Source organism: Notechis scutatus, chromosome 4 (genome assembly GCF_049901735.1).
Source record: "Notechis scutatus isolate UNSWTSFEM ecotype Mainland chromosome 4, rNotScu1.2, whole genome shotgun sequence".
Lineage (NCBI taxonomy): Eukaryota > Metazoa > Chordata > Lepidosauria > Squamata > Elapidae > Notechis > Notechis scutatus.
In genome coordinates this window covers 8,143,279-8,157,160 of record NC_142012.1, presented here as the reverse complement: position 1 = coordinate 8,157,160, position 13,882 = coordinate 8,143,279, and the positions used below count along the sequence as shown (strand labels likewise).

At 42.3% G+C, this 13,882-nt stretch overlaps 1 protein-coding gene across 1 annotated transcript in view; it reads right to left on the bottom strand.

The window, feature by feature from the left end:
- ADAMTS3 (ADAM metallopeptidase with thrombospondin type 1 motif 3) overlaps window positions 1-13,882 on the bottom strand; it is a 146,525-nt gene that overhangs the window by 23,352 nt on the left and 109,291 nt on the right. The window contains exons 10-18 of the mRNA XM_087962722.1: window positions 12,781-12,913; window positions 11,468-11,581; window positions 9,903-10,048; window positions 8,845-9,020; window positions 7,513-7,646; window positions 6,122-6,245; window positions 3,024-3,104; window positions 1,650-1,813; window positions 198-363 (exon numbers count right to left, since the gene is read on the bottom strand). Coding sequence (XP_087818848.1) covers window positions 198-363; window positions 1,650-1,813; window positions 3,024-3,104; window positions 6,122-6,245; window positions 7,513-7,646; window positions 8,845-9,020; window positions 9,903-10,048; window positions 11,468-11,581; window positions 12,781-12,913 — 1,238 coding nt within the window. The remainder of the gene's footprint in view (window positions 1-197; window positions 364-1,649; window positions 1,814-3,023; window positions 3,105-6,121; window positions 6,246-7,512; window positions 7,647-8,844; window positions 9,021-9,902; window positions 10,049-11,467; window positions 11,582-12,780; window positions 12,914-13,882) is intronic.

The following is a 13,882-nucleotide window of genomic DNA, read 5'->3' as shown; positions in this document are numbered from 1 at the left end:
GCCGGGAGGCGGGGCTGGGTGTGATGAGTGACATCACCCACCCAGTCACATGACCAACCAGCCACGCCTACCCAGACAGAGAACCAGTTGTTAAAAAGTGTGAAGCCCACCACTGATGGGGATGGATTATCAACCTATCTCTAGGTACAAAATATAGACAGCCTCTTATTGTTTTCTTCCTAACTAGTCCAACATGCCTCCTCCACAGACTTTGGAGCACTGGGACCAACTCTTCAAAGCCCACTCAAAGGTGTCCAGTTCCTCTTGAAGGACATTGTTACTGCTGACATTGGGCACAGAATCTTCATGAATTATGTATCGGTAAATCAGGCTGGATTGGGTATTGTTATCCTGAGGAATTACCTGTAAAAGGACGAGATGACAAAAGCAGCTGTCAGTATCACAAAACACGGAGTCCTTCTCTACCTTATTAGGCCCTTCAGCAATTACCTCAACCCCTCCAAAAAAACCCAATTCTTTCCATGCCATATTTGTGCAGATTCTTCTTCAGCAAGATTTATTGAGTTGAAAGAACTGTCAGAAGTTCAGTGACTGACATTTTTCCATTTAGAACCAATTATGATTAGCGTATGGTGTTATTACAGTAGGAGACCACAATGCTATTGCAAAGTAGTACCTTGGCTTGCCAAGGTACCGGCCCTGCTGTAAGAAACACTTGTGCACTTCCCAAGGGGTGCCACAGGAGTGGCTCCCCCAAGGCTTCTTCCCTTCCTGAAGCTGTCTTGCAAGTGAGTGACATAGCCAGGAAGGTTCAGAGGCATCAGGAATCTGACTGCCTGCACAGAGCACAGCTCATTTTCCCACCAAAGTGGTACGTATTTATCTACTCGCACAGAACTGTTAGGTGGACAGAAGCTGAGGTGAGTCGCAGGAGCTCACCCCGTCATGCAGTGCTTGGGCTTGAACTGCTGGAGCTGAGACCATCTCCAGTGTCATTAAGCCATTAAGCCACAATACGTCTTAATGTGTCCCTTTGTTGTGGTTAGCCGGCAGCAGGTTGAGGACAGTGATGACTCAGATGAGGGGCCAGGACCATTAGGGAGTGGACTGCTGCCTTCAGAGATTGTGGGGGCTGGCAGCAGCAATGAGAAGGTTCCTGAGGAGCCTGTGCCAAGTGCACGCAGGGTTGTTCACAAGAAAGAGCAGCTGCAGAAGCATGGGCAAGGTAATGGCCCCTCCTTCAAGAAGATAAAAGCCAGCTGTGAAGTGAATGTTCTTTGCAGAAGGCAAAGACGTTTTGAAACTCCAGCCTCGTGGACATTCCAGTATTTTGAGTTTGTATTTGAAGATTCTTGTACTGCAAATTATTTCTTGTCTGTTATCTTTTGGCAAGTCTCGCACAGTTTGGCAAGGCTTGTGCTTATCACAGCTAATTATTTTTCAGAAGCATTAAAAGGTTTCTGTTCCCTTTGGATTGTGTTTGATTTGTTGGAAAAGGGCGTGGGTCAGAACACCCTGAATAGGTTATGTCAAGCCCGCGATTCATCCTCTTCAAAAATTGCCATTGACTTTTAATGGGACAGACTTTTAAGAATAACATCAATAGAGCTGAGGACTTTGTATTGAAATGCAAGATACACTCTGTTAAGCCAACCGGGAAAGTAAACCACAAACATAGCATGGCTTACCAGAACAAGAATGGCATCATGCAAAGGCCCATCTGTCTGAAGGGTTTCTATGCCATCTTCTATGTGGTATTCCCATTCTAAGCCAAAGTCGATGAAAGAACGAGAGATGGATCTTTCTCCTTTGCCATTTAGGATATAGTGGCCAGTTGCTTGGTTCTTAATGGCTAAAAGGAACAAAGGCAATGAGTGGTCAACTCTTCCCAGGCAAGGGGGCAATTCTTTTCTCTTCAAATTCTTGAAAAAAATTCATCTTCATGATATCATTTCTTGATACCAGGAACGCCTTTTGTTTTGGGGACAATCTAGAACTTCTCAATGCTTCCATATTTTTATTTATTTACTTACTTATTCCTCCCCATTATTATTTTACAAATAACTCAAGGCGATGAACATATCCTACATATCTTCTTCTTCCTCTTACTTTCCCCATAACAACAGCCCTGTGAGGTGAGTTGGGGTAAGAGATAGTGACTGGTCCAAAGACACCAAGCCAGCTTTAATGCCTAAGATGGGACTAGAATTCACAGTCTCCTGGTGATTGGCCCAAAGTTACCCAGTCAGCTTTAATGCCTAAGGTGGGACTAGAATTCAGATTCAGTCTCCTGGTGATTGGCCCAAAGTTACCCAGTCAGCTTTAATGCCTATGGTGGGAAAGTTCCCAGCAGCTTGCCTAGTGGACTAGAATTCACAGTCTCTGTGATTGGCCCAAGTCCCAGTCAGCTTTAAATTAAATTCACAGTCTCCTGGTGATTGGCCCAAAGTTACCCAGCCAGCTTTAATGCCTAAGGTGGGACTAGAATTCACAGTCTCCTGGTGATTGGCCCAAAGTTACCCAGTCAGCTTTAATGCCTATGGTGGGACTAGAATTCACAGTCTCCTGGTGATTGGCCCAAAGTTACCCAGCCAGTTTTAATGTCTAAGGTGGGACTAGAATTCACAGTCTCCTGGTGAATGGCCCAAGACCAAACTGGCTCTCTCTTTCTTTGAGTGACATTTTTTAAAAAAGGAGGGGTTTTCAAACAATTTCCCCCAAAAACTTCTGTTAGTGGATAGATTATAAATCTAGCAAAATAAATAGCTGAATAAGGAATCCACCAATCAAATATGGAAGCGAAGAGTCATAGACACTAGCTTAGACAGAAACTCTTGTGACCACAAGACAAAAGCACTACAGCTGAAAACTGAATGCTTGTGCTGGTGGAAGATTTACTTGTGAAGTTCATAAACACTGAAATATACACTGAATTCACCAGAACTTTTGGAGACATGCCTTCAGCTATCCATAAGCAGCCATGCCCACAGCTTCTAAAACGAGAAGACGTTGGCATCAGCCCTGTTGGCATGATGGCCAAGGCTATGCAGAGAAGCACTTACCAAGAATGTGAGGGGAAACCTCATCTTCTTGGACAGTCACATGTCGAGCACCCGCTGGGATGTCAAACATCTTAAGGTACCCTTTGGCATGTGCAACGAGACGTTGAGAGACAGAGAAGAAGAAAGGAGGAGGAAGAGGAGGAGGAGGAAGAGGAGGAGGAGGAGGAGGAGGAGGAGAGGAAGAAAAGAAGGAGAAAGAGAAAAAATTGGCTAGCATTAGTTAGTTGCAAGTGGAGATAAATCCCATTGAAGAACGGGTGCATCCATAGGTCTTTGACCATTAAATGGGAAGATAGAAAGACCTGCAGTTTGAGGCCTAGGTTGCCTTACCTTTCCCAACTCTACATGGAGAAGGAAACGACAAGCAAAGGTTCCTGCAAAACACTTACTTTGTTATGCTCTCTGAAGAGCATAACATTGAGATCGTTTAGATCTGGGGTCTCCAACCTTGGCAACTTTAAGACTTGTGGACTTCAACTCCCAGAATTCCTCAAAGCTGGCTGAGGAATTCTGGGAGTTAAAGTCCACAAGTCTTAAAGTTGCCAAGGTTGGAGACTCCTGATTTAGACAAAGCATTTATGCTTCCTATATTTCATGGACGAAAACCTCACCATGGGGATATTCTTTCAAAACCCATGTGTATTGTTGGAAGGTAAAAGCTTCTCTGATGCACACACATCCTAGCCAGGTCATGCATCAAACCACCTCTGATCCATGGGAAATCTCCAACTAACATTTAGATGCTGCTTGGAGTTAGATAAGAGTCAACAAAATTCAAGGACAGTTGGTGTAGATGACCTGGCTGAGAATGAGGGAGAGGTCAAACGTGTCATGAGCTATGAGTCCCTTCGTGCCCAGCTTGAATTCTTTCTGTTCTTAACTCCCACTAATTTCCCTTGAATGTTAGCAGTTCAGATTCTTGTAGAGAGCTTAAGCTTACAATAAATCTTTATATACATTTACATTGACTGGATCTCCTGATTTCTCTGTTGGTGCATGACAGTTGGACTTAATTCGCATGTGGCTATGTAAAGATTCTAGGCTTTTTCCTCTTTTAACTCCACCTCAGGTTCTTCCATTTCTTCTGCTGTAATAAGCATTACAACTTTCAGCATTCTAATTTCACAACCATATTTTCAGGCAGCTGGCCAGTGTGTTATTTGTGACCAGACTTGGATTCAAGCTCAGGACTTTCTTCCAACAGTTTGAATCACAGAAACTCTAATGAAGAATTCTAATTATTGAACTTTCTCTTGGGAGAAATTGCCATTGAAAGCATAAAGGATTTGTCTCCTTTGTTGTAATTCTTGTAAGTGTCCGCCAGCAATGAGGAAGGAAGCAATGAGGAGGGATTAAGAGCAGCTATGGATGTCTGTCATCCTGCAATGGGACGAAACTCACCCAGGATATATTTTGATACTCTGGTTTCAGAAAGAGAAATATCACGTGCTCCTTTAGGCAAAGTAAATGCACCTCTTGTCTTCCCTTAAACAGAATGATTTTTATTAATGATCAGGTCACCACAGTCTTGAGTTTTCATTGACTATGTCTTGTTATGAGCTTTGTGATCAACTGTACTATTTGCACTCCAACACTATTTTAAGTATTTTTGTCCACGTTGGAGCAATTCTTTTGCAACACAGTCAGTGAAAGTTAAGACTATGGAAAAAATCAAGTGGATATTTGCAGATTTCATTTTCCAGATACTTGAGATCATTTTGACACCTCTTGCTTAATTGTTTCCCTGTTGGAAGAAGTTAGACTTTTTTTGAGGACTTTTCAAAACAATAAAATAAAATAATTTAATGACTAAGATAAAAGTTTATCAGGAATATATAAATAATGGTTACAGATCTCCAAAGTATAATCCTCAATCACCAAGTATGAACAAAACATGTTTTGCATTAAAATTGTGTCTGTTTAGCTTGATCTGTGGATAATTGTACAGCTATCATGAATTCAAATAAATATGAAAACTTCACAAATGAAGTTATTTAAGAATAATATGAGCTAAAAGTATCAATTGCCACTGTAGCTTCGTGGCTAAGATACTGGACTGACACTAGGGAGATCTAAGTTCTAGATCAGTGATTTTCAAATTTGGCAACTTTAAAATGTGTGGACTTCAATTCCCAGAATGCTCTAGCCAGAGTTGAAGTCCATGTATCATAATGTTGCTAAATTTGAAAAACACTGATGTAGCCATTTGTTAGTCATATCTCATTGGATAACTTTGTGGGATCTTAATGTACACGATCTTGAGTGGGTTGGAAACCTACAAAACAAATACATAACATGAATATTAGATCCATGTTGTCTACCCAAACTGTAATATGGACTCACATTCTCTCTAACTCTTGCCTCATTTAAAACTCTACATTGTAGTTGCAAGAAAAATGGCTAATCCTGTAATCTTCTAGCACTCAAAAACATGGAAAACCACTGTCTATAGTTTCCTTATAGGGAGCAGCTGTCCGGAGCATATGTGGGCAATCTCCTGTCCTCTCCTTATCAAGACAGATTCCAAGGAATTGGTCTACTAGCTATACTTCTTGCAAGTCTATTCTTGCAAAGAACATTGATTGATAAACTCTAGACAATATTCCTATGGTATCTGTCAGGTGTGAAAGGAAGATCAGGTCCACACATGAAAGTCCAATTAAACTGATTTATTGCTTAACATGTATACAGAGGAATCTTTTTAACTAACAGTGACCACCTGTTTGGTGTTAGATAAGGATCAATGGAATTCAAGGGAGGATGGATTTTAGTTTGCTTCTGACTACATAAAGATTCTAGGCTGATCCCTCTTTTAACTCCACCCCCAGTTTCTTCTACTCCAGGGGTGTCAAACTTGGTGTCCCACAGGCCGGATGTGCAGGCCACACCCACCCCAGCTCCACGAAGGAAAAAAAATGTCACAATACGTACATCACGTGACAGCAATGTGACATCATGAGTTTGACACCCGTGTTCTACTCCTTCTCCTACAGTATCCTAGATCAAACTTAATTTTTGTTTTTGCCATTTTGAATAATTAAAATGCAACTTAGAAACTAATAATAAACACCAAGTTAGGAAGATAAGTTAATCCTTACCAGATTTCTTGGGGGTTTTAGTAAAGATCCCTTTCACTGTCCGGCAATGTGAGTTATCTCCTCCACATACTCCACACTTGTCTTCAGCTTTGTTGGATCCAATCTCTTTGTTGCAACCAACTTTCTGCCGAGAGAAGCAGATCAGCAGAACTGAGAGAAGCAGGAAGAGGTGGTTGAAAATTTAGCAATATCAATAGCCTTTAGACTTGCATACTGCTTCACATATTGCCCCCAACAATCTGGGTCCTCATTTTACTGCCCCTGTCGGAGCCTGAATCTGTGGGGGAAGACAAGCTGAAACCTGAGCCAACAAAGATTGAGGGGCCATCTTCATTGTCTTTGGAAGAAAATGGGGGAGGCCAGGGCCTTTCAGGATTAGGACAGCTTGTAGACAGGGAGGAACAGGGGCAGGATGAACATGACAGAGACAGAGCTCAGGTGAGGAGCCATGACCACCTCCTCCTGATCCGAGAGCATGGAGAGTGGAGAAAAGGCATGAACAGCGCAGACTTAGCAGGTTACTTGGGAGGAGAGTGCCCTGGCCCCCTCTTCACAAGGCACACCTGGGGAATGAGACTTAAGGAGATGCTGCAGGGAGGGTCATTTGCTGGGAACAAAATGCTGAGTTCCTGAAATGTTGAATGCCGACGTTTGAACTTTTCAAGAGTCCTTGCATTCTTTCTGGCATTCTGGACTAATTACCTGGATCTTTTGCTTCCTGAACTCCTTGATTTGCCCTGCTGGACTTATTGCTGTACAGACAGCGCTGGGCTGGACTAATTGCAGCCAGAGGCTGCTTGAGGTTTGCGTGGGGGGTTTGTAATCACTCTGATCTGGGACTTGCCAGAAACGTGGAAGTGTTTGGAGAAACTTGGAGCAATAAAGGAGCGGTTTGAACTGCCAGCTGTTTGTGTTAACTCTGTGCTGTGCCCCGGGTCATCCCAACTGACCTTGGAAGGATGGAAGGCTGAGTCAACCTAGGCCAGGATCGAAGGTCAGAGTTAGCCTACAATACTACATTCTAACCACTGCATCACCACACGGAAATATGTAGTTCTTGATGCTATTCATTATCTTAGCCTAAACTCTGGGTCAAGAAGGATTCATTGGATTCACCTTACTACTGTTGGCCTTTAGAAATTGTGGGTGCTCCAATACTGTAGGTTTTTCAAATAGTCACTAAATGAATGGTGTAAGTCAAGGATTACCTGTATCTCGTTTCTATTTTTTGTCATGGCCATTTTAGCTTTTGGTAAAGAAACATTTTGCCCTTATTTTTCTAAAATGTCCATGTTAAGCTAATATCTTCTACACACATCTTAAAGAGTTTTTGTGAGGTTTCCTGGATCAAGTTGGAACAACCAAAAGTTTATAGAATGACGATCACTTACCACACATTCTCCACGGACGCATATACTGAAGGGGTCTTTGTATGAACAGCGAGTGCCATCGTGGGTCAGTTGTTTCATGTAAGCAATGTCACCCGTCTCTTTGGACTGGCAGTAAAGTTGGCATCTCTTGGTGGCTACAGAGAGCAGAGGGAAAAAATAGCAAGGCTTTGGTGACTTTTAGGCTGGGAACAATTTACACTTTTGCTATGAGATGTGGCATTGGCTATAAGTTTGGAATGGACACTGAATGAATGCACTGAGCACATATCTGGCTATCTATTCCCTACTTCTCCATTTTTAGAATATTCCTAACCTTCATGGGAAGAAATTTTGAAATTGAACATTTCATTGTGAGAAAAAGGTTGCTCTTGTTTGTGTGAAATGTGGTTCCCTTGAAATAATACCAGAATTTTCCCTTCGTCCCTCTCCCTTCCTCCCTTCCCTCTCCTCCCTCCCTCCCTCTTTCCCTTCCCTTCCCCCTCTCTTATTCCTTCCTTTCCTTCCTTCCCTTTCCCTTCCTCCCACTCATCTTTCTTCCTTTCTTCCTTCCTTCCCTTCCCTTTCCCTTCCTCCTTCTCTTATTTCTTCCTTCCTTCTTTCCCTCCCTCCCTCCCATAAAGTTACTAAAAAAAATACTTAGTAAGGCTGATGGAGACAGCTGGGATGGTGAAGCTCTGATTAGAGGAAATTGACTACATTTAATACCGGTAGCAATTTTGAACTTTTGGCACAAAACAGAAAAATAATAGAAATCATATGGATTTGAATATTAGTAGTATATATATAGATTATTTTGAAAATGGAGGCTACATTGTACCTGTAGACCAAGAGTTGAACTCATGTTTTATTGACAGCTGCACTAAAAAAAGTTAGAAATTCATTCAATCATTTTCTGCACATTTTTGTTTCTTTCTATACTTAATTTTACTGCACCTCTACGTTTTCTTTCTCTTTATGTTCTGACTCTTTTTCTATTCTCTCTCTTGACTAAATAAGACCAGTTTTCATTGAACACCCAAATTTACTTGCTAAAGCGACATGTTGTTGAATAAAAGACATATTGAACTCAGCTGAGTTAATCTTTATTACAAATATTAAGGGATGTTTTGTAATCATATTGACCTGGTTGTTGGCTAGTGTACAAAACCTGGTTATGGTTACCATTCATGAAATAATTCACTTTAAAATCAGTTTTCTGATATTTTGAAAAGGACAAGTTATTGGGAAGAAGTCAATAATATGTCAGTAAGTGTACCACATTCCCTGCCTTCTTTGTGACATTTAAACCATTTTTCCACAGAAGAACAGAAACAGAGAGAGATCACTGGTTACCATCTGGGTGCTCATATGGAAGCCAGTGGTGTTTGCTGTTTTGATATTCGAAATGGGAGTTGCGTTGCTGACACTGCTGGGCTCGGAAATCTTCGTAAAGCTTTGGGCATTCATCCAGGTTGCACAATTGATACTCAAAGTTGTTACCGGCACAGTCTTGACCCCCATTAATTGGCCTGGAAGGCAAAAAAAAAATAGGAACAAAATCAGATTAATTGAGATTTAACTGTGATTCCTCACTCTTCCATACCAAAACACCAATGCTATTTTTCTGGCAAATGCGATTCCTTTCAATCTGAGCAGGCGAGATCAAACGGAGCTCAACATTTCAATGGTATTAGTTCAGAATTTAATAATATAATACTGTGTTTCCCCGAAACTACGACCTACCCCGAAAGTAAGTCCTAGCTTGATTTTTACATGTGAGCCCAATATAAGCCCTACCCCCCAAAATAAGCCTCAATTAAGTAAAAATTTAGCAAGGGTGGGGATGGGAGGAGGTGGAGCTGCCCTACTATTTACCTTTGGACAGTTGCAACCAGACCTCACACATCCCGACACCTTCCTTGCTGGCCCGATCAATCCGGAGCTCTGTTATCAGCTGCACAAGCCTTCAGGAAAGCCTTGCCAGCCTCAGGAAGAAATTCCTGAAGGCCTCTGGCAGCAAAATGGAGGCCGGAAGTGACACGCACAAGTGAGGTGAGTCAGTGGATGTCATCCCACCCAAAAATAAGACCTGGTGCCTTTTTTGGTGCCAAAAACAAAATATATAGGACAGGGTCTTATTTTTGGGAAAACATGGGTATTTCAACACCAATGTCTTTCAATTTAGTTATTTATATCTATCGGTTGATATCCCATCTTCAGAGACCGCTGACTCGCTCAGCTAAGAAATGGAGATGGGCACCACCCCGTAGTATCAGATACAACGAGACGTGGGGAATCTTTACCTTTATAGATATACATATATATGAATCCAATGGCAGTCTATATGCAATTTTTTTTAAAAAAAAAATCTGTAACGGCAAAAAATGACAGAAAACGCTGCACCGATTTACATGGGATTGTTGCATTGTCGTGTTCTGAAGCGAACGCCCGTTCCACAGGACCTGGAGCAGGACCCAAATTTTGTCCAAGTTCCCCAGCCGCCATCTTGTTTCAACTCATTCGTGTTCTTCCACATGCAGTGACCTTTATAGCACCACTGAGAGAGGAAAGAAGAACAGACACTCCATTCAAAAGAGAAACGAAACTTTTAAGGAGGTCTTGCTTCCTAATGGTACCTTCCCTGGGAGGCGAACTTCAGGGGGGAAAAAAATTCTCTTTGATTTCACCTTGGAAAAATTGAGATTTGGGTTGTTTGTTTTGTTTTTCCTGCTCCCGGAACATATGGCAAGCGAGTTCCGTGGGAAATTTAGTTGAGCTTAGTCCTGGAGTTAGAACTGCTCACTTAATGACCATTTGAAGTCACAGTGGGTAATTATGAGGCAGATTCAAAGTTCCAATGGCAGAACCATCTTCCGTAAGAGGAGACCTATGGAAAAGCAATCCAACAACTGGATGGAATTTTAAGTGAGAGGGAGAAGATGGGCAATTGTCTCTCTTCATATAAATGGTTTGTAAAGTTTCATTACTTAACGCTGTCAAAATATTGGGCAAGGAGGAAGCTTTCAAGGGACTTTAACCAAACCCACTGAGGACCACTTGTGCTTGGTGGTAAAATATTGTCCTATTGTTGCAAAAGAGAGACAGAAGACTGGAAAAGGGGAGAACTTGAAACGGGACATTCATTGTTAAAAGAGCAACAATCTACATTGCTTCGCTCTTATCTATCATTATAATTGAAGCCCACAAGTCATTATTTACTTATCTTATATCCTGCCTTTATTATTTTTTTTATAAACAACTCAAAACATGTCCTCCTACTTCTCCACAACAACAACCCTGTGGGACAAGTTAGGCTGAGAGAGAGGGATTGGCCCAGAGTCACCCAGCTGGCTTTCATGCCTAAGGCAGGACTAGAACTCACCGTCCCCTGGTGATTGGCCCACAGTCAGCTTTCATGCTTAAGGCGGGACTAGAACTCATTGTCCCCTGGTGATTGGCTCAGAGTCACCCAGCTGGCTTTCATGCCTAAGGCAGGACTAGAACTCACCGTCCCTGGTGATTGGCCCACAGTGGGTGATTGTCCCCTGGTGATTGGCTCCACCCAGCTCACCTAAGGCAGGATAGAACATTGGCCCACAGTTTTCATGAACTCTGGTGATTGGCCCAGAATCACCCAGCTGTTTTCATACCTAAGGCAACTCACCGTCCCTGGTGATTGGCCCACATCAGCTTTCATGCTTAGGTGGGACTTGTCCCCTGGGGATTGGCTCAGAGTCACCCAGCTGGCTTTCATGCCTAAGGCAGGACTAGAACTCACCGTCCCCTGGTGATTGGCCCAAAGTCACTCAATCACCTTTCATGCTTAAGGCAGGACTAGAACTCATTGTCCCCTGGTGATTGGCTCAGAGTCACCCAGCTGGCTTTCATGCCTTTCATGCAGGACTAGAACTCACCATCTCCCAGTTCCCCTTGAAATACTTGCATCGTTTCAACCTGAAAATGCATTCCCACTTACTTTACTAGGGGCACATTCTGTCCCATCAAGGGGAGGGCCTTTCTTAGTCTTGCAGAAATAAGGGTTGTCCGGATGACTGCACCACAACTGTTTACACGGATCAAATGTTCGAAACTGAAACAAGAGAAATACCATAGATATCTTTAAATATTTGGATGAAGCAGTGTATACAGCTAGTCCTTGACTTATGACAGGTCGCTTATCAATTGTTCAAAGTTATGACAGACCCCTCCCCCTCCCAAAAGTTACTGATGATCTAGTTCCAGAGCTCTGATAGCCACCGCCCTCTGTGATCACGCGACCAATTTTGGGTGCTTAGCAATCAGTCTGCTTTTATGGCCATTTGCAATGTCCCGCAGTCAACTGACCATGATTTACAACACTTCCCCTGAAAACCAGATTCCATTTCTGTTTTTTTGGCCAAAACGCTCCATAATGAACAGTGAATTTGCTTAACTATTGCTTTGTTCACTTAATGACCACCGCAAAAAGGTTGTGTCAGCCTCCAAGATTCCTTCTTTTGCTTGACTCTTTCTGGCTGCCATAGAAATGGGGGGGAGGAATAATTGGGCCTCATTGGGGGGTAGGGTGCTGGAGGTTGAAGTTGTGTGAATTGTAAAAGTTGGGATGCTTACTTGCTTACTGCGCAAATACAATCACTTATCTTTTCTAGGCCAAGGTCAACCGTCTTGCCATACCAGATGTGTGAGACGCCACCTGAAGATGTACCCACATGACATTATACACACCTCAGATTGGATGTCCAGTTTGAATTTTTGGGGGCGGGAACATGGGATAACTTTCTATATGTAATTTCCACACTTTTTGCTACAGATCTTGTATTTCTTCTGTTGCTATCACTTCGTATTCATTAAAAGTCCTTTTCTCTAAAACAATGAAGTCTAAGGTTTTCTTTCTTGGATTTTGAATGGGGGCTACACCTGACAGGTTGTAAAAAGGTCAGTCGTGTGATGATTCACTTATTGACCCTAATGGCCAGGCACCATTATAGCTGTGAGGACTATCTATACAACAAACCTAAGAAAGCAAACAATAGGAAATTATCCCTCAACTGAGATTCAGGGTTTGTGGGTAGAAGTTGGCCATTGTCAACTATCTGGATATGGTCAAACTGAAAGTCCTCATAAATTTCAGTCCCTTCTCCTCTTTTCTCCCAAAATTGCAGTTCCCACACTGAAAATATGAACAAAGGAAGGGAGATACATGTCACAACCAACTCAGATTTGGGCTGATGTATCTTGATATTAAAACTATAATTCAGCTTTACATTATAGAAACCGAGAAAGACCTACCGCTGTGCACATTTTGTAACCCACTCCAAAATCAAAGCGGCATTGCTCGTCCATAGAATAATTTACCCCTGGCAACTCAGGAAGTTTCGGCCAATTATGTTCAAAAGGGTCATCGAGGAGACAATCGTAAGAACTGTGTGAGAAAGGAGACAAAATTGTGAGAAAGGAGACAAAATTGGATTACTAGAAGCCACAAGGATTTATCAAAGACAGATCATGCCACAAAAACTTTATTGTGCCAATAAAGGAAAATATTTGTAGCTCATGGCTGAAAGGAAGGGTTCTTGGTGTTCTGCGAATTTGCTTGTTTTCTTGCAGATATTTCCTTACCAAAACTGGGTAGTATCATCAGGAGTTTGGCAACCAGCCTGTATTGGTTGATGTTACCTAGTTTTGGTAAGGAAACATCTGCAAGAACATAGCCAAGCTTGGAGATCGCCAAGGACTCCTCAAACTTCATTGCATTCTTTGACAAAGTGACTAAATTAGCGGGCCACTGAAATGCTATGGACCTTGTAAATGTAGACTTCGGTAAGACATTTGACAAAGCAGACCACAACCTATTTCTTGGTAAGATTAAAAAAAAAATGTGTTTTAGACAATTATAGATAATCTATTTTTTCCAGGATTTTAAGCGGGTGACAGTAAACATTTCTCTTTTTGCCTTTTCTTTTTCTTAACTGTATTAAGCTGTTCTAAGGCTTACATTGCAGTTGATTTTCTGTTTCCTACCACAGAACAGTGGCAGACCACAATAGCAATTTTTTGGCAACTCTACTGCTGACTTTTGGCAGCTAGGCTGTTGAAATCTGGCAAATTGTTCAGAAGAGGCTCCGGGGACTTCAAAAAAGAATATGTAAGGCCATGTTAATCACAGGCTGCGCCTCTCTTGTCATCACTGGGAAGCATGGGCCCAACCCCACACTGTGAGCCAGCCAAACAGCACCTCAATAGACTTATCGCCACCACAGTACCAATAGCTTCTTGTGATGAAACCTCCTGATCACAGCATGACTTGGTGAGAGAGTCATGGAAAGACTCAAGCCTATGAGCAGGGAAGGAATGGGAAGCCAGAGTTGATCTCAATGGTTCTGCTTCTGGT